The 21,399-nt window shown below is 32.4% G+C and overlaps 1 protein-coding gene across 5 annotated transcripts in view; it reads left to right on the forward strand.

Moving 5' to 3' along the window:
- The first annotated feature begins 3,637 nt into the window (after positions 1-3,637).
- Positions 3,638-21,399, forward strand: part of gek (serine/threonine-protein kinase gek) — a 34,117-nt gene continuing 16,355 nt past the window's right edge. For 2 of the 5 annotated variants that reach the window (XM_069036320.1, XM_069036322.1), the window contains exons 1-14: positions 3,638-3,869; positions 4,636-4,875; positions 4,928-5,184; positions 5,235-5,549; positions 5,603-5,657; positions 6,130-6,335; positions 11,195-11,403; positions 11,461-11,732; positions 11,783-12,273; positions 12,327-12,440; positions 12,511-12,660; positions 12,752-12,962; positions 13,016-13,190; positions 13,244-13,347. In XM_069036320.1, the coding sequence (XP_068892421.1) occupies positions 4,659-4,875; positions 4,928-5,184; positions 5,235-5,549; positions 5,603-5,657; positions 6,130-6,335; positions 11,195-11,403; positions 11,461-11,732; positions 11,783-12,273; positions 12,327-12,440; positions 12,511-12,660; positions 12,752-12,962; positions 13,016-13,190; positions 13,244-13,347 (2,776 nt within the window). In that variant the 5' untranslated portion in view covers positions 3,638-3,869; positions 4,636-4,658. The remainder of the gene's footprint in view (positions 3,870-4,635; positions 4,876-4,927; positions 5,185-5,234; positions 5,550-5,602; positions 5,658-6,129; positions 6,336-11,194; positions 11,404-11,460; positions 11,733-11,782; positions 12,274-12,326; positions 12,441-12,510; positions 12,661-12,751; positions 12,963-13,015; positions 13,191-13,243; positions 13,348-21,399) is intronic. The other 3 variants (XM_069036321.1, XM_069036323.1, XM_069036324.1) reach the window with 2 other exon arrangements.

Raw genomic sequence — 21,399 nt, forward strand, 5'->3', positions numbered from 1 at the left:
TAAATTGTGAATTGCAGTCCTACAGTTAGCCTTGATTTTACAAAAGAAGAAAAATATTTTTCGTTAATTAAAGTACATACAATAATTATACATACCTTGCTGATCGATTTCCATTTTATAAAATCAAAATCGTCGACGTCGTTTTTACACAATGAGCACTTGAATTTTATGTTTGAAACACGGTAGCGAAGCGTCGTATGTGCTTATTTAAGAACCCTAAATTTCGACTGCCCTAGGGAAGCAGGTATACAATATTTTGACTCAGGTTTTTTTGATATACAGAGTGATCACAAAAAAACGCCCCAGCTAATATCTTTCTTATTTGAAATCCGATTTCAACGAGCGATATATCAAATTAAAGGGTTCGAAAAGTACTATGAACTGGATGTAAAATATTGCCCTTAGCAACCCTACCTTGCAAGGGTCAAGGGTCAACTTAATTATTTTAAATGGCAACAAATAATTTTTTTGATACAGTTAGATTCATTATGTTTTTCTGACTTCAAAAATATAGCACATCCTGTATATTTAAATGTTATTCTAACATAAGAAATAAATAAAAGTCAATTACAAATTTATTAAAAGTAGAACTTTATTCGTAGCAGGCCATAAATTACTTATAAAGACATTCTTGTAGCCATGGAAACACAAACAAATAAAAATTTATTTTGAAAATAAAAATTATTTGTCTTAATTTTTGTTTAATCTTTTTCTCCGATTTCGTGTTGTGAAATAAAATGAATAACGAACGAACTTATGGATATGTTACAATCATATTTCGAAAATAATAGAAGTTACTGCATGCAGAAAAACGCCACCTGAAATCCTTCTGAATGCCACGCGAAGTGTGATACGTAGATGTCAACAACGTCTCGAACAAAATGGGGCTCAATTTGAACAGTTCTGTTGAGAAAAATGTATTGTTATGTTTATTGTCTGTATTAATGAATAAATATTGTTTCAATGGCTAAAAGAATGTCTTCATAAGAAATTCATGGCCTGTTACGATAAATAAATAATACAGTTTTACTTATTTCTAATAATTTGTAATTGACATTTATTTATTTTTTACGTTTGGATAACATTTAAATATACAGGGTGTGCTATATTTTTGAACTCAGACAAACATAATGAATCTAACTGTACCAAAAAAATTATATATTGCCATTAAAAAAAAATTAAAGTGACCCTTGACCCTTGCAACGTAGGGTTGCTAAGGGCAACATTTATTATCCAGTTTATAGTACTTTTTGAACCCTTTAATTTGATGTATCGCTTGTTGAAATCGGATTTCAAATAAGAAAGATATAAGCTGGGGCGTTTTTTTGTGATCACTCTGTAGATGCAGCAAAGTCTTATCTATAAGACTGTGCACCAAAAACATCGAAATTTTGACCTTCGTTTTTCGAGTTTTGTCCAGCGAAACAGGCCATTCGCCCCACTGTGCACCGGGAAGATGGAGTGGTAAGGTTCTCGATGATAAATAAGGTAGCGATAACTCATTGTTCATTTTTGAGACTCCAAATTAAAAGAGAGGACATATCGACAATTGCCGTGAGTGTGACAAAGACAGAAGTATACACAATTTTACGGGATGTTTGTATCGTGTCACGGGATGTTTGTATCGAACAGATTAACTTGCATAGACTCCAAATTAAGTGAGATGGAAATATTGGCGCAACCGTTGTCGTTACCTTTTATAATCGAGAACCTTATGGAGTGGCGTAAAGTCCCTAGATATATCTAGGGACTTTAGAGTGGCGCTCTCGAGAGCGTACTAGTGGAGCGTCACGGAACTATTCCCGGTCGCGAGGGTGTATTTGCGTTATAATTTTTAATTATTAATTGTTCTAGCTTCCGAAAAAGAGTCGGCCTTCCACCCCCTTATAATTTTGCGACTTGCTGCCAACGGTGTCGGAAGATTGGCTCGTTGGGTTCACGTCCAACAGGGAAGCTCGTGGTATGATTAGTTATATTTTGTCCAGGGTAAAGTAGGAGAAAATTAGACAGCCAATACAGCATTGTGTTAGGTTTCTTTTTTCAGATCGTGGAGTTTTCTTTTTGCAGATTGTATAATTTCGTTAAGCTGTGCTAGATAAGAATTGTACATTTCTAGGTTTCATTGATTTTTATTGTAATCTTGTCTTGTAACAACAATTTCCCGTGACAGTCTGTAAATAAAAACCTTTCTCCACGAATTTATTGTGTATCATTTCCCGTACTCCGGGCAGTTATTACCATTTTTCAGCCTCAGTCGACGATACTCGTGGTTCGCATTGTAAACCGAGTCGGAGCCCACGACCAGGAGACCAATTCTTGACCCCTCGTTAGTTTGCATATCGTTCGAATTTTAGCGATTATTATAAAAATCTATTCTTGATCACTCGCAAATCTGCATAATCGCTAAATAACGCTCGCTATTCAACGAGCACACTTTTATTAGTATTTTCATTACAAGGACAGTTTAATGTAGAAGTATATTTTGTGAAAGATGCATCGATGTAATATCATCCTCCATTAGGACTGTTCAAAAGTTGCATGGTATAAAATATTTACAATCATCATGGATGAATTAATGAATAGTCCATTGCTTGAAAATTTGGAAGTGGCAGAAATTGATAATGAAAACTTTCGTGTTCCGCGTGCTCCACATAGCCCCTTTCTTGAATTGTCGGAAGCAAATTTTATTAAGAATTTTCGTTTATCAAAAAATCTGTGCCTGTTTCTTATGGAAACATTAGAACCTTTTATGAGACTAAAACGAAGAGCAACAGATCTCGACATTCAAACAAGAGTTTTAGTTGCCCTAAATTTTTATGCAAGTGGAAGCTATCAACCAATTATTGGATGTAGCAAATACTTCGATGTTTCCCAACCATCTGTTTGTCGTGCAATCAAAGAAGTTACGAATGCTTTAAATAATCCAGAGATATTTAACCGCTGGGTACATTTCCCGAATAACTTCGAACAATTGAATAATGTTAGATTAAATTTTTCACAAAAACATGGATTTCCTGGAGTAATTGGGTGTATCGACTGCACCCACGTTGCTATAGTATGTCCACCGGGCTTCTGTTTTTCAGAAGCCTTTGCCCCCCTTTTTGATGCCTTTGAATCCATTTTACCTCTAACGTCAAAATTTCAGACATAATTTTGCTTGTCATTTCCTTGGTGATATCAATTTGAACCCTGTTGCCACTTCTATTGAACGCTCGTTAACGCCCATCGTTAATTAGATTGCGAATGCTCGTCAAGAATTGACCAAAAATTAATCATTCGTTAAAGTGTGATCGCAATTTATAGTATACGCATTTTAGCGCTTGAAGTCAAGAATTGGCATCCTGTTCGTTATACCCCTGAACATTCCGGATTTGCAACCGGTAACAGGGTTGCCCAGTTTCGGGAGGGTAATTTATAATTAATAATTTTTAGCGACTCATTCCCCTAGTTTATTTTTCTATATAAGCTGGATTTTTATTAACGGAGAATTAATTTCAAAGGTAATTATTTAATTGTGGGAGATTGCGTAGAAAACTGCAACATAGTTGTGACCCATATTTGTTGTTCCAGATTTCGCTAACAGAGGTCTATTGGAAAAATATTTATTTAATGAGTAAACGCTATTTAAATTTGTTTAAGGTTTCGTGTATCATTTGAAAAGATATGGAAGACAGTATCTTAGTTTAGTATTTAACTTACTATCTTTCCAAATAGTTATGCATACCTAATTGCACAAATATTATGAGCAACTGCCACACTCATTGGCCTCAGTGGGGGAGTTGTAAAAATGGCTGCCAAAAGTTATCAATGAAGTGTATTTTAAATGACCAAGTAATGTTGATAATTTGTTGTTAATCTGCTTGACAAAGGTGATTTGAATTTTGTTATTTTTATCGTGTTTATTTTTGGTCTTTTTGTTACGCTCGTCAACAGATCGGAGTATTTTAAGACCATGTTTATATATAGGTTAAACTTCGTCATTTTAGGATCGTATATTGCAGTGTATTTTTTCTGTTTTCGGAGCTATGCACTCAGAAATAGCTTTTAATGAAAATAATAGTAGCTATGGGAAGTTTTGTCGCTAAATGAGTCTTACACTTAAAAAAATGTAAATAGGTAACGACGGCTTAACAGCCACTGATTTACACAACTAGCTATTTAATAACAAATACCTACTTCTATTAGTGATACTGATAAACATGTAGTTCACCTACTTCCTTGTTTGAAAGATAAAATTGATTGTCAACAATTCTATTTAATGTTTAATTTATCCTGTACTACTTTAATTTAATACCATTAATGTAGCTCACTGCATGATTTCAATTTTTTTTTTGGTATTTGAATACTAAGGTTTTTGCAATTAAACACGAAATATTTTAATTTTGTTTGTATATTATTATCAACCATAATGAATTACTTGCAGCAGTTATCAAATGTCAATCTAAATACATTTTGAAGTACAAATGCAGTTTCAATCAATCTGGATAGATTATTGTGCAGTTTTATCATGACTGTGAATTAGGTGGATAGACACAATTATACTTGACAGTTGTTCTAAAACATAGGTAGTTCTTTTTTCTGTCAAATATAGTTTCTAATAAGTCCTTTTTATGCTAAGTCTATTGTTTGTTCCAGATGGTCCCAAATAAAAATATCAAATGAGCGAAAATAGTGTTGGGGCCATGCCAGGTGTGGCAGGGGCTGGAGAAAGACGTCTCCGTCAGCTGGAAGCTTTGTTCCTTGGGGGACCTGTGTTAGCTAAGGGAAAGAGTTTCAGCATAGAAACTCTCATTGACATTCTCATTGTCCTCTATGATGAGTGTTGTAATTCTAGTTTACGTAAAGAGAAAACAGTTTCTGATTTTATAGAATTTGGTAATAGTCTTCCAAAATAACAAGCCTAGATTTGATTTTTTTTAAATTTTAGTAAAACCTGTAGCTGGTGCAGTAAAATCTCTTAGATTAACTAGAGAGGATTTTGAGATAATTAAAGTGATTGGTAGAGGAGCTTTTGGAGAAGTTTGTGTTGTAAAATTTAGAGGATCAGAAAAAGTATTTGCAATGAAAATACTTAATAAATGGGAAATGTTAAAAAGAGCAGAAACAGCTTGTTTTAAGGAAGAAAGAGATGTTTTGGTATTTGGAGATAGGAGGTGGATTACACATTTACATTATGCATTTCAAGTAAAATTAGAAAAATGCAATAAAACATTCTTTAAAAAATATGCTTACAGGATGAATCTAATTTGTATTTAGTCATGGACTATTATTGTGGTGGAGATTTGTTAACTCTGTTAAGTAAATTTGAAGACCGTCTTCCTGAAGATATGGCACGATTCTACATAGCTGAAATGGTATTGGCCATTGATTCAATACACAATCTTCGTTATGTACACAGAGATATTAAACCTGACAATGTTTTGTTAGATGCAAATGGCCATATAAGGCTAGCCGATTTTGGTAGTTGTTTAAAATTAAATGATGATGGTACTGTACAGTCAAATGTTGCTGTTGGTACTCCAGATTATATCTCTCCAGAGATTCTTAGAGTGAGTGAATTGATCACATTTGATGTCTCTTTTGTTTATTCATTGATTGTTAGGCAATGGAAGATGGACAGGGCAGATATGGACCAGAGTGTGATTGGTGGTCATTAGGTAATGTTTTAAATATGTAAAGTAATTTCACAAATTTCATGCGTTCAATTTAAAACGTTTGTTGGTTTGAAACTTCGCTCGCGTTAGTGACGTTGGCAAAGTAATTTCAAGATCTAAAATTGCATACATAGTTTGAAATGAAAAAAAAAAAAAGAAAATAATGATTTAATTGTAAATAATATTACAGTTGGTTTTACATGATTTATATGATCAAAATTTTAAGTAATATTTCTTGTTAAGTGTGTAAAAGCATTAAATATTATATTGTAAAATATGAATTTTAAGATTAAAAAAAAATGTGTATATGACATAAAATATGCAAATTTAACATTGTATTTAAAAAGGCACTTATATTTTTACAGAACAGTTGCTTATCCTCATTTGCTTTTATGAACACATACAATTTCATATATTTTTTTTTTTAGTTTGTGGTATTAAAACATTAATTTAATTGATATTTTTGTTTTTGTAGGCGTCTGCATGTACGAAATGTTGTTTGGTGAAACACCGTTTTATGCCGAAAGTTTGGTTGAAACATATGGAAAAATTATGAATCATAAGAATTGTTTTGATTTTGCTACGGATGTCGACGTCTCAGATGCTGCTAAAGATTTAATCAAACAGTTGATTTGCAGTCAAGAATTTCGATTAGGACAGAATGGCATACAGGATTTTAAGGTTGGTGTGGTTTATTTTAACATAAAACTATTTAACCTGAATCTTATTTTTTTCTTATTTGACTAGACAAAAAAAAACTGTAATGGTCACGGTATTATCAGTAGTATTATTTTTGGCAAAATTAATTTAATTTTTTATTAAATACGTAAATTTGAAAACAGTTAATAGTGTGCATTCAGTAGGATTAATAGCTTGAATCATTGTTTCTGTAAATATACAACGTGTCTCAGAAATAAGTACATTAATTTTAACCAGTGACAGTTCTGGTCAAGAACAACAAAATTTTTATGTATCATTTTTTCGAAATATAATTTTCATTTCAGTATTTTTACTCCCCATAAATTAACGAGCTGTCTATTGAATCCCATTTTTTAGTTATTTGATCCAATGACAGTGACCGTGAAATAATACTTTTTGTAAAATCAACGAAAACATTGTTTTTTAGAATACAGTTTTTCCACTCTGCGGCCGAGGTGTAGTTTTTAGTTAGTTTCGTCCGACTAGGCAGGTGTTTACGTGTTGATTCTATGATTTAAGCTAAAATTTTGTGAAAATGGCGAGTTTATTTTCGAGTAGCGAATATATAGATATTGTGTTGGTGTATGGTGAAGCGTAGGGAGTGTTCCTCGAGTCTAGAGAATTTCCGTGCTACTTCTTGTGGGGGTAGGTACTATCGCGGCCAAAATACTTTGGTCGTCACTTTTTGACACTTCAAATGTAAATAAAGTATTAATGTCAATATACATGACAATTTCAAATTATTCTTGTCAAAAATATGGCATCTTCAGTTTTTGATCAATACAGAATCGTCTTACTTGCTTCGAAGGTTGTCTAAACCGTGACCATGTTGATCTTTTGCTTTTGCAGCTGGGATTTACCCCACCCATATGACATTAATGGATTAAAATAATTTTGACAACAGTAAAAAATAAGGTTAAACATCCTAAAGCTTGCTTTACATTCAATATCATTTATGTCACATTGACGACCAAAGTACGGGGTGATCAAAAATCAAAAAGGACTGTTTAAATTGGTAATGCTAAATTTTATTTTTAAATGGTACAACTGGAGTAGCTTCCGGTTTTGACGGCTTCACACTGACAGGCGCATCACTGACAAGTCAAATTAGACATTTCAGATTAAATGCTGGTGAATCGTTCGAGAGAAGAGTTAATTTATGTTTAGAGCAAAATGGGGAGCACTTCGAGAATCTCCTTTAGTTAATTTTTAGATTATTATTCCGAATTCCAACTTTGATTTCTTTTTGCCGTTAATTTTTACTCTCATAACCTACCATTTTGTCGTTATTAATGCTACGTCAGATATCTATCAAATAAACCCACTAAGCATATCCGGTTTCAGTGTTGTAAATAGCCGAATAAAAAAATGTTCTTAATTGTATTGCCAACTTAAACAGTCCTTCTTGATCACCCGGTATTTTGGCCGCATAAAAAGTGGGACATCAAATTTCTGTCAGTTTTGGAAAATTCGATGTAGTTCAAGCTTTATTGTCATTTTTTGACACTATTCTAGCTGACAGTTTAAAAATTTATTTTTTTTCTTTTGATAAAGGTAGATTTTGATTGGGACTTTACATTAAATAAATATTCACTACGTGCTTACACTTGTAATGAGTCCCTACAACCTTCAATACTTAATCACAACGTCAATCAATTTAAAGTAGGGTTAGATTCGTTAGAATCAGATAAGGGTTATTTCCATGGATTTATTAGTACTGGATACGGTGTACAGCCATCATAGTTGAACAAGACGTACCATCTATTTCTGTCGCTCTCAACGCATTATCTGGGTATTAGCACTATCCTTTAGCGAGTCCCCCGACTCTGATTGGTTTAAATTATCAATCTATCAATTATTTATTACTCTCCTGTCATTCGTGTCATCTTTTTTCTAATCTGTTTCTCTGAAGTTTGCATAGTTCGAGAGTATTTGAACCGTTAACTCTATCAAGTATTATTGTTTTAGAACTTGAACATATTAAGAATGACGAATTCGTCTAAAGCCAGGTATTTTTCACTCTAATGTGAAACACTGACAATGCTGTTGGTAAAGATTTCACAAAAGGAAATCCAGGTTTGGACTACAAAGGTGAAGAGAGTTGTCTGCCTTCAACAACTATACTTTTGCGAACCACTTAACTTTAATTTGTGCGTACGAGTAAATTCAAACTCACAAGTATCCATGAAACTTACAAAAAAACACCAAAATAAATATTAATCGTAACAGATTCTTATATTTATTAATTATTAAATAATACAACTTTGTTAAGTTTACTTCTTATCTTGTTTTTGTTTAGAGCTTTCGCAGATTTCTTACATTCGTAGTGTATTTCCCTTTGTTCGTCAACATGTTGGATCATATTTACATGTCGTTTTGCTTTTCGAGGGCTACTAAAATGCTCTACTGTTACATCTGCATTATATCTCGAATCTACTGATTGAGTAGCCGTCGTTTTATTTTCTAACAATTTTTAAAAATAGGTAAGTAAGTTATGAAAGAGAAATTAAATATTTAAGTTTTATACGCTCTACCTTTGTTGCCACTACAATGTTCTTCTGCGAAATTGAGATTAAAGGGGGCATTAGGTGTGGTAGGAAAATTCAGGTATTGTTAAGATACCTATACAAACCCTTTTTAAAATTTTGCATGGTTTTTTACATCCATCCTAATCAGAATTCCGAAAATGTTTTGAACAAATAACCGCATCGTTTGCAACTTTAATTGTCTCTTCCCCACTGATATCCATTTGTTTCTTAAGAAGGTTTCTTTTGGAAAACTGAAATCATTTTTTCACCCAGCTCTTCGGTATTTGTAAAGAATCGTCTATTTTAGGTACATACCAGTGAAAAGATAAGTCTTGTCTTGAAGAACTATAAGGAGTAGAACAAATTCTGCAGGTTTTCATTATTGCAATTATTCTATTTTACGAATGCAGGAAGTTTTATGACAGTTCAGACCACAGGTTCAGACTTTTGAATTAATTTCAAACTTCAAAATTGACATTTGCGAAACATCAAAACGACATACGTATTATACCGGGTGATCAAGAAGGACTGTTTAAGTTGGCAGTACAATTAAGAAATTTTTTAAATTCGGTTATTTATAACACTGCAACTGGATATGTTTTGTTGGTTTATTTTACAAATATCTGATATAAGTATAGCATTAACAACGACAAGCCACCAACAACCGGAAGTTACTCCTGTTATACGATTTAAAATACGATCCAGTGTTACCAACTTAAACAGTTCTTCTTGATCACCCCGTAATAACAGAGGGAAACATACCGAGTGACTATAAATGATTGAAAATTATTTTGTTATGTTGGTAACACATTTGAAATCTTTAGTTGGCGACATCGTTGGCATGACACACGTAATTTTTAAAATTGAAACAAACGTCAAAAAAATCTAAATCGACAATGTACTTCGTGACTTAACCTAACCTAAATAGAAATGACTGACAGATAATGCACGACAAGACTTGCACTACCAACTGCATCAGTGTTGCCAATCCACTATTTTCTTTCAATCATTTATAGTCACTCGGTATTTTAATACAGGTTAGAATGAAATGGGGGAAGGTACCGAAGTCTCTGATATGTTTTTTCAAAGTCGACATACGTTTATAGGGTATTGCCGTATCCAGTACTAATAAATCCATGGTTATTTCACATTAAAAGTCAAGAGAATGACGTTGATGTCCCAGTTTTTTGCCCGCCATAGTACCGGGTGATTTTAAATGATTGTGACTTTTTTTCTTAAGTTGGGAACATTTTTCATAAATTATTTTGGCAAACTTGATACCTTAATCAACACATTGGCGTACGTACGTCATTTTGACATTTTATGTATTAATAAATTGTGTCAAATAGGCGAGGACGCCTATGTTTATGTCAACTATCACATTAAAAAGCAGAATAACCAACAATAATATTACCAACCACGACCTGCTGTATAATAACCGGCCTGTTCATTTCATTAAAAAAGCATTGCGAAAATGTTTCCGAGAAAGAGCCAATTTTCGCCGATGAGGGCGCCACAGTACGGGCGCTTCTAAAGAATAAATGCGGAAAAATATGTTTAGACATGATTTTAGAGTTAAGATTGAGTAAAAAAAATATTTAAATATATTGCTATTAACGCGTTCTATTACCAGTTAAAATTTTAAAATTGATTTACTTATTTCTGAGACACGTTGTATAATTTAGTTATTTGGTTGTTACTTTTCAGATTAAATTTCAAAGTAAATTTATTAAATTTATCAGTATGTTATAAATATAAAATGTTAATAGAACCGTAAAAAATAAATACAAATGTAAATAAGGCACTACTGGAGAGTGACAGAATGTGCTTTTAATAATAATATAAATTTTAGCCTTAATGAAAATGAGTGATCACATTTGTTATTAGCGCACGATAAGTTTTCTTGACACATCTTTTGCCTATGATGATAATGTTAATATGACGTCATATTTAAGATGCATCATACCTCCTTTGTAATCTTGGTTTCAAGTGTTTCAAATCTTGAAACTGTAAAGCCAAAGGTATATTATCCTATTTCACAACAAGAGTCCCTTTCAGTAGGTCGATTCTGTTGTTTTTAAATTCACTGAAACGGGTTGATGTGGCGAAGGACCTACACATCTTCATCTTATCGGTGGTACATTTCGTTGCCATATTCATATAATAGATGAACATGCAACAGTTTTTCGAGGTTGTGATGTATCTTACAATGATATTTCTTTAGTAATCTGAGGCAAAATTATATTTATTGGGATTATATTAGATTGTCGTAAAATATCACGCGATGTTACATTGTCTTCACGATATTTGTAGAATCATCCGTGGTTTGAAGGAGTAGATTGGGAGAGTATTAGAGATAACAATGCGCCTTATATTCCCGAAGTTTCGAGTCCAACAGATACATCTAATTTCGACGTTGACGATGCTGACATCCGATTGTCGGATGCTATGCCTCCTACTGCCAATAATGCCTTTACGGGACTTCATTTGCCTTTTGTAGGCTTTACATTCACGCAAGGAAGGTATTTAGAATTATATTGTTACATATGTATTTTAAGTGTAAATTGACCACATTTTAGTTGTATATGCGACTTGAGTAATCTTTATACAAATATTACGAATAATCTGACAGATAAACAAAATAAACGTAATAACGGTGAAATTTTAAGTTTAAACTTGAATCAGGAAAAAGACATGGATAAAAGGATGTCACCAGATGGCACTAGAAAATTGCAAGACGAAATTAACACTTTAACGAAGCGAAATTGTGAGTTGGAATCGCAACTAAGAAGTCTTGAAGCGGGTCATTCAAAAGATATCTTTATCGACACACTAGATGGTGCTGAAAGTGGTAAATGTACTATTCATGTTGAAAACAAGTATTTTAAATAAATATTTTAGGGAAAGTAAAAGAGTTAGAAAAATTAAATCGAATTTTGAAACAGGAAAAGGAGGAAGCACAAAAGGAAAAATTAGATTTACATGAGAAGTTAAAGTTTCAAGACAAAGAACTAAAAGACGCATTGGCGCAAAAAAAATTGGCCATGGCTGAATACACAGAAGTGTCTGATAAATTGTCAGAATTGAGGCAACAGAAGCAGAAGTTTAGTAGACAAGTTAGAGATAAAGAAGAAGAATTGGAAGCAGTAATGCAAAAAGTCGATTCGCTGCGCAACGATATACGAAGGGCGGAAAAGTTACGAAGAGAACTTGAATCTCGCATCGAAGAAGCTTTAGCCGAAGCCACGAAAGAAAGAAAACTTAGGGAACGTTCTGAAGAATACTGCAGACAGATGCAAGCCGAATCGGACAGGTTAAGAGTAAGAAGTGAATTAGGACCTAGGGACCAGCAAGATTCTCTTAGACTTAAGGCCGAACTGGAAAAACTTGAGGTAACTTAATTTTGATCTGACATTTTTGGGAAGGAAACATTTATTTCTCTTAGGTCCAGTATAATGAAAGTTTGACGCAACAACAAGCAAGGTATAATCTCGAATTGTCGTCTCTTCGAGAACAACTCCATGAAGCTGAATCACACAGAGAATTGCTGGAAAGAGAAGTACGATTTTTTTGGACATATTTTGGTTTTTTGTGTTGTTTTTTGTTTTTATTATTTCATTTATACATAGGTGCAGAATCTTAAGGAAAAACAAGAAAAACATAGGGTAGAAGCTATTTCCGAATCCGAACAAATGATTGCCGAATTAAATCGCAGACATGACCGTGATAAACAAATTTTGTTGGATGATAATCATAAACTTACATCAAATGTTGAGTTTGTGAGTTTGAATTTTTAGTTTGTTTTATTTATTATTTTTAAAAGCGACTGTTGTTGTTATTTGGGTTAATTTTACCTCATTTACTTTATAGCTAACCGAATCGGTAGAACGTTTACAAACAGAAAGAGCAAATCTGGAAGCAGAATATGAACAATTACGTAGTAAGCAGGAAACTTTAGGACAATGGGAGTCGCAACTCGCTGAGATAATTCAATGGGTTAGTGACGAAAAGGATGCCAGAGCATATTTACAAGCCCTTGCTACTAAAATGACTGAAGAATTAGATTATCTAAAACATGCTGGTAAGTCGTAGTACAGTATTGTGTTTAATTTTTACATGTGATTTTAATGTTAGGTGTGTCAAATGCTATGGGAGGTGCTGATAAAAATTGGAGAAATAGAAGGTCGCAGAAGTTGGATAAAATGGAATTGTTGAATCTTCAAAGTTCGCTACAGTCAGAGATCCAGGCAAAACAAGCTATTAATGAGGAATTAAGTAAAACAAGAGAGGCCTTACTAGAAGCTCAGAAGTATGTTGATATTTCGTTGTTTTATGTGAAATTTTAATGTTACTGATGTGTAGGGATTTGCGAGATTCAAGACAACGAAATGAGGCCTTTGTACAAGATATCAAAAGAAAGGAAAAGCAACTAAAGGAGCTGCAGAATCGCCTAGATGCAGAAGGCTGTAAGTTTTTAATTTTTATTTGATTCTGAAAATCATAGATAGTTTATTTGCTATATGCGTTTTTTTCTTATCCTTCAGTTGTTTCGGTGATGCTTGCTTATCGTGTTCTGTTTAAATTGTTTGATTTTTTTTTTTTTATTACACAAAATAATCAAACGATTTTAAACATAGAAACACTGTAGCCACTATATATTAATTTGAATTTATGGTGTTGGCTGCAGTGTATATTAGCACTCCCAGGCGGGTGGTAATTCTATGTGTATGTACAGTCGGTTCGTGGTTGAAACATCTCCCCCTGGTCATTGGAATAACGTCGTGCTTCTGGGGAATATTGTTGCTCTTCATGCGCCTCTACAGTTGAACTGAACATACGAATACTAACGAAACATTTATTTCAGATGATAATTTGAGTTACGAACATTTTTTTACGTACTTCAAAACTTTAATAGATACAGCTAAAGAGTGTCATGGAATGAGGTGATAAATAATTGTATATAACGTGTGAAATAGTATCAAATACATTTTTATAACAAAAATAAAATCTTTCAAAACAACTACATATATCTTTGAAGAAAACTATTTTCATGGGTATTCAGAGAGACGTTTATCTACACATTTAGTCATTGATTACAAAAGTTTGAATATAATTTAGCAGATCGCTGAGCAGCTAGTATTTATAGGTTTCGGAACTTTCGGGGCAATCAATTGATTGACCTAGTTTTTTCAAATAGATAAAATGTACGTACGATACGTGATAAAAGTTTACTCATTTGTTTTCTTTTTATTATCAGTTCCTGGGGCAGTTGCAAGTAGTGTAAAACAATAAATTTGTCTTTAATAATTTTGTTGTCAATACAAGGGACGTTAAACAAAAGGTACAAACACATTTTCATAAACATTAGGAGTACAATATTTCCAATAAGGATCAAAGTGTGTTGTATGTATGAATTTCATCCAATGGGATAGCGGTTAATCAAATATTATAAATTTTTGGAATATTTATTGCGATGATAACAATAGTTACATTTTTATTAAAAAAGTTTATGAACAGAAATGATAATATGTAGTTAATAAAAATTATGCAATCATAGTCGTGTTTTATACGAAAAATAAATGATAAATACATCATTCGTATATTTAGACCAATTCGATTTCTTATCGCATTATACTTGTTGAAATCATCAAAAAGCATTTTAGCCACATTGTATTCGTTAATTTTTACCATTTTTAGTCAAAATATATTACACAAAATCAAAACTCTTAAAAACAAATAATAATTACAAAGGCTATAATAATGCAGCGATTTTTACGTTATAGTTTAATTCTAAGGATATTAAAAAATATACATACATATTGTTTCCGAAACCGTTACTTCATAAGCGGAAACTCGTGCACACAACATTATTTGAGCCCTTACTAATACAGGGTTATTCTAAATGATTGTAGTCGAAGTAGGCGTGAAAACTGAATGTAAAATTTATGGTTGCCGCTCCACATAAAAAAACATCAAAATTATGTGAATAAGTGAGGACACACCGTTCACACACGGGAGTTAAATTGGGTGCAAAACAACTCAATATTTTTAAAATTGATTGCAAAACAACTCAATATTTCTGGATTCGATCGTTAATTTAACAAAAATAAATAAAAATATCACCGCGCTTTTCACCTAAAAAATGACAGTGACAGCGACAAATGATTGTAGTCGAAGTAGGCCATGCCCATGTTATTACATTTTTGCCGCTTTCATGTGAACTGCCAGTTTTGTCGCTGTCACTGTCATTTTTTAGGTGAAAAGTACGGTAATGAGATTTTTATTTTTGTTAAATTAACAATTGAATTCAGAAATATGGAGTTGTTTTGGAATCAATTTTAAAAATATTGAGTTGTTTTGCACCCAATTTAACTCTCGTGTGTGAACGGTGTGTACTCACTTATTCACATCGTTTTGGTATTTTTTTTATGTGGAGCGGCGACCATAAATTTTACATTCAGTTTTCACGCCTACTTCGACTACAATCATTTAGAATAACCCTGTATAATGAATAGGTCATTTAAACTCGGTAAAGGTTGCAAAGACACACTTGTTATTTGCAACAGCATTTTTTTCATATTTCTGAACCAAATAAAAGCACAAAGGGACCAGAAAATCATAGTTTGGGTTGAATATTTTCCATATAAGTAGGTACAGTTTTAAAGTAATTTCAAATGACTAATGCCATAAAAGTGCTGTTGCAAATGACAAGTGTGTCTTTGCAACCTGTACCGAGTTTAGAAACATCACTTGTCGAAAATCTTTTCACCTTCTCTCATCTCCTCCTCATCCTCCCATCAGTTCGGAACTAGTGATGTTTTTTCAACAGTTAATATTAAGCGACTCGTGTTGTTTCTAAAATAATCGGTTCAAATGTAGAGTTGACTCAAGTTGCAAAAAACCACTTGTCATTTGCAACAGCATTTTTAAATATTTTTGAACCAAATAAAGGCACAAAGGGACCAGAAAATCATAGTTTGGATTGAATATTTTCCATGTAAGTACAGTTTTAAAGTAATTTCAAATGACTAATGCGGAATGCCATAAAAGTGCTGTTGCAAAGGCAAAGTGGTTTTTTGCAACTTGAATCAACTATATTATATTTTTTGATCATTGGGGTAACTTTTCTATTAAGTACAGTTGCGGAATTAAAATTTCGGGCACTATTGTCAATGTCATGATATAAACTCTAAAACAACCTGTACGTTAATAACCGTATTTTTTACTCTTGTCATGTTTTTGTCGTTTTGGCATTCAAAAATTGTCATTTGTGGCATAATAACGGGTAGGCAACATATCAAAGCGATGATTTAATGACAGTAGAAAGTGCTTTACAGAGATTTTGTTGATGTGACAGAAAAATAGTGCCCGAAATTTTAATTCCGCAACTGTACAATTAAAATTGAGTTGTTTGAATCCCAGTTCAAACTCCCAGAGTTTACAGGACAAAGTATTAATTGTCCAAAAAGAAATTACTGTTTTGAGATGTTATTATGTATATTAGATTTTTGTTAACTTTTTTTAATTATTGATAAATTGTTTATACAGGTGTCCCCAAAAAAGAAGACGAGTCCATAACTCCCTTATTTTTATAGGAGGATTTTAACTATTTATACACCAAATTAAATGGTTGTTTATAGGCTACAAAAGGGCCTAATAAATTCATGTACAGCTCCAAGGGCTTCAATGGTAAACTGTCAAAATATAGTATGATCAAAAAGTGTTTGGATCAGAGTAGCCGTGGAATTAACAAGCTATCTAGGAAATTATTTATTTCAATGATTTTTGACATTTATTTGACAACTTTCAAGTTAGCAGGATATAATTCAAAATGTTTCAAAGAGAACATAGGTACAATTTTTATTATTAAATCATACTACAGTAATGGAAATCGTGGTGAAAATGGTGATTGGATTTATTCGCCTCGTTTATGTTTAAACGTGTTCCGTGAGAGATTAGCACTACTTTGAAGTACACATAAAAACTACGGACAGTAGAAGTAAATAATTCTATAGATGGTTTTTACATTTAATGGCTTTTACATTTAATGGCTACCGCGATCCAAAGACATTTTGATCATACGATATTTTTTTTCAAATACGAACATATACTTTTTTTTAGAAATTCTGATAGAGAATTTTTATTCTGAAAACTGTATCACAAGTACATATATACTTACCACGACCTGCTGTATTATAACCGGCCTGTTCAAAAGTGTAATTTGAGTGATCCCCGCAGAGCGCTAGTGTACGGGCGCTTTTTGGGGATATTATTCATCTTAAGTTTTTGTCACCGAGAGTTTTTCTCGTTCAAATGACATTCGAATTTAAAATCAAAAACACAAAAATACAGTTGTATTCAGTATTGTTTTAGAAAGAAAATATGAACTTACTGTGCTCAATCTTAACTCTAAAATCATGTCTAAACCTATTTTTCCGCATTTTTATTCTTCAGAAGCGCCCGTACTGTGGCGCCCTCATCGGCGAAAATTGGCTCTTTCTCGGAAACATTTTCACAATGCTTTTTTAATGAAATGAACAGGCCGGTTATTATACAGCAGGTCGTGATACTTACATACCAAAAATACAAAAAAAAAAAAATGTTAAAAAAACGCTACTATCGTCTATACGCTCCATTTTGCGCCATAGATTTTTGCGCTAAACATTGACGGCATCTCTGTGCAATCCCTATGTTATTTGTCATTTGTTTTTCCAGCTAACTTAATTTGGTTATTACAGTGTAACGCAGTGCATTTTGATAGCTTGATTATGTGAGGTTATACTTGTGATACATTGTTGTCTTCAGAATAAAAATTCCTATCAGAATTAGTAAAAAAAATGTATTCGCATTTGAAAAAAAATATTTTGACAGTTTAGCCTTGAAGCCCTTGGGGCTATACGTGAATTTAGTAAGCCATTTTGTAGTCTATTCATAACCATTCAATTTGGTGTAGAGATAATTAAAATCCTCCGATAAATAAGGGAGGTATGGCCTCGCCTTCTTTTTTGTATATTAATATTTTCATTTTTCGAGTAGTCCCAAAAATATACATATACAGATTTATAAAATTGAAAAAATTATATTATTGATCATTTCTACCTACTAAGGTGCAATTAAAAATCTGCTTTCAAATTGTTGGTTGTTGGATCTGCCCAGAACAATAGTTTTTCTTCTATTTTTCTCTTCGTTTTAATATACTGTACAGTTTCTACTACATTTATGAAAAGTTTTTCTGAACACAGTTCTAAAAGTTATACCTAATTATTACATGCAGCAAGTGTTGGAATTTCATCTTTCATCAAGCGTCACGTGAAGGGTTAGTTTGTTGAAGTTTTGTAGCTAAAAGCCTGTTTTATAACTATGATATTAGTGGAGCGGATATATGCACGTAACAGAGGTATTTAATAAATATATTGAATATTACAAGTGGATTATTTTGAAATTCTAGAAAATTCGGGTTGTTTGTGTTAATTGCTAATTAAAAAAAATATAAGAATATCATGGGGGCCATATAAGATTATGTTTACACATTTGTGATCGGTAAATTTTTAAGTTTTTGTAAACAGGTTATACAGGGTGAGCAACAATAACTGTTTCAGTTGGCAAAAAAAAATTTTACATAAAATTTTCAAGACTGTGAATTGTACTTATTGCGGTTTGTTTTATTGACATTATTGACAGCTGGTATACATTTCAAATTTAAACGTGTTGATTTTTGTAATCTTTTATTAATAAAATGGTTTTCTCATTGGAACATGACATAAAAGTCACCAAAAATCACCAGAATTTATTGCCAACTCAATCAGTACTTGTTGCTCACACGGTATCTGAAATACAGGGTTATTCTAAATGATTGTAGTCGCAGCAAGCCATGCCCATGTTATGAAATTTTTGCCCCCTCACTGTGAACTGTCAATTTTTGTCACTGTCACTGTCATTGTCATTTTTTAGGTGAAAAGTGCGGTGATGAGAATTTTATTTATTTCTTTTTAAATTAACGATTGAATCTAATAATATTGAGTTGTTTAACTCCTATGTGTGTTCACTTATTCACATTATTTTGAAAATTTTTATATGGAGCGGCAACCATAAATTTTACATTTAGTTTTTACGCCAACTTGGACTACAATCATTTAGACTAACCCTGTACATGTGTTAATTTTAACCAGTGGAAGAACAAGCTAACTTTTCTCTAACATTTTGCAAAATTCTCAAAAGTTTTCCAAGATTTTTCTGCCTCCCAATTTTTACCAAACGAGTCGTTTTGTGTGATTAACTAGTCTCTATTTTTTTTTTGTAACCATGATGATTTTATTTTAATTTTTTATTTTTTTCTATAACAATAACTTTTTTGACAAGGCTCCGTTTCTATTGAAAACTTTCGCCTTTACCCATAAGCGGGTATACATTTTAATGCCTAATTTATTTCAACTTTTAAATCAGTTTGTAACGCTTTTTCGTAAAAAATTTAATGAGATCTGCTGGTTATGGAAAGTATAATTTTTGAAAACGTGCAGCGTAACTTAATAAATACACAAATGAATAACACTTATAAATTTTGACACTCATGTGAATTTTATTTAAAAAATGGTTTTTATCAGAGAACAAATTATTCATTACAGAATCCTGTTCTGCAACTAAAGACGAAGTAAGTGGTCACTCGGTTTATACAACTTTGTTTGTTGGGATTTCGGCAAGACCTTCTCCTGCCACGGGTGTTAGTGTGATTAAAGCCACGCCGTGCGTTTTCAGAAGTTACGTTTTCCATAGCTGTTCCTTACCCTTTTCCTTTTTTAAATTTCACCTCAAAGTTGGCGTTGAAAAGTCAGTCGATTGTGAACGCACCACCCGTGTAAAAACGTAAGATTTAAACAGGTGATCCGTAATCCGTAGTGCGTATTACAATTTTTTTTTTACTAAATAATGACATCCCATTTCGGTTTATGCAGGGTTATGATAAATGATTGTAATCGAAACATGGATTTATTAATCGAAAAAAAAACATGAATTTTTTGCAGCTTCACTGTGAACTGTCAATTTTTGTCACTGTCAGTGTAATTTTTTAAGTGAAAAGTGCGGTGATGAGAATTTTATTTATTTCTTTTGAAATTAACGACTGAATCTAAAAATATTGAGTTATTTTGCATTTTGCAACCAATTTAGACTCCAGTCGCATCGTGGACATTAGGTGTGGATGTGCAGCAACGCTATTTCGTTCAACCCGGTCCATTGTTAGCATATATGATTGTTAGTAACTAGTGGTTGGATATTTGGACCGCGCAAGTTTTCCCCACCAAGTGTCCCTTCAACCGCAAACAGAACTCTAAACTCCTGTGTGCGGACGGTGTTCAGTTTTACGCCAGCTTGGACTACAATAATTTATAATGACTCTGTATAAGATTGATTAAAAATATTTGCATATCTTTTCATAACATAACAACATAACATGATTTAAATATGTCACCTGAATCAACAGCAGCAGCATGAAATTGAAAGAATTAAATTTATGTAAGTTTTTAAAGAACGTTTTGTATTTATTTAAAAAGTTTACAATTAATGTCAAATTAACAGATTACACAGTTGTATGTTGTAATAGAGGAGACTTTATTTAAAAAAATTTAAACATTTAAAAAATATTGGTTATGTTAGTGTTATGCATTACAAAGTATTTCGTGATTATGTGCGATAGTAATTAACCTAATCTGCACATTTTCTTTTTTGTAAATACATATACCGGGTGTATTATGAAAAATCTTTGGTGGTATAACTTCCTTATTTTTTATCCGATTTTAATAAATGATACGTCAAACAAAATCGTTTTAGAAACACTATAGCGCGACATGCTATGATTTTTTTTTGACATTATATTTTTTGCAGCTAACTTTGTTTTTTTTAAGTTGCACTGTATTTATATTTATTGTGATAGATGTTTATCTTCTGAATACACAAACATTAAAATAAAAAATCAAAAATTTGTTTTTAATAAAAAAATAGAATGTCCAAAAATCAAGTACATACCCATAATTTGCTATAGCAAATGTTCCAAATTACCTTCATTCTCTCTAAGACACATTCGACACCTTCCACTGACGCTCATTGCGGCGTTTAATAAAAATTCTGGTGGTATTTGTTCTCATACTGCTACGATTATTCTTACTAAATCATCTCTGTTATCGGCCGGAGTCAAATAGACATTGTCTTGAATGTCCATAGCTCTCTTAAACGCTGTACAAAAATCAAAAAACCATTGTGGTGCAAATAACACACATTTTTCATGACATTTCCTATTAGTTATCACAGTGACAGATAAGTCATTTGCACCACAATGGTTTTTTGATTTTTGAACAGCGTTTAGTCACTTTGCAAAATTAGAATGCACTTTTATTACTGTTTAATGTGACTGCTTGATTTAAAAAAAAAAAAAAACATTATTTTTTTAATTTCTTCTCTTTGTTTCTATGCATGAGCATGGTTGTTTACATGTTCATATTCAAAATAAAAATCTCTATAAAACTGAG

This window comes from Tenebrio molitor, chromosome 1, assembly GCF_963966145.1.
Source record: "Tenebrio molitor chromosome 1, icTenMoli1.1, whole genome shotgun sequence".
NCBI classification, from domain to species: domain Eukaryota; kingdom Metazoa; phylum Arthropoda; class Insecta; order Coleoptera; family Tenebrionidae; genus Tenebrio; species Tenebrio molitor.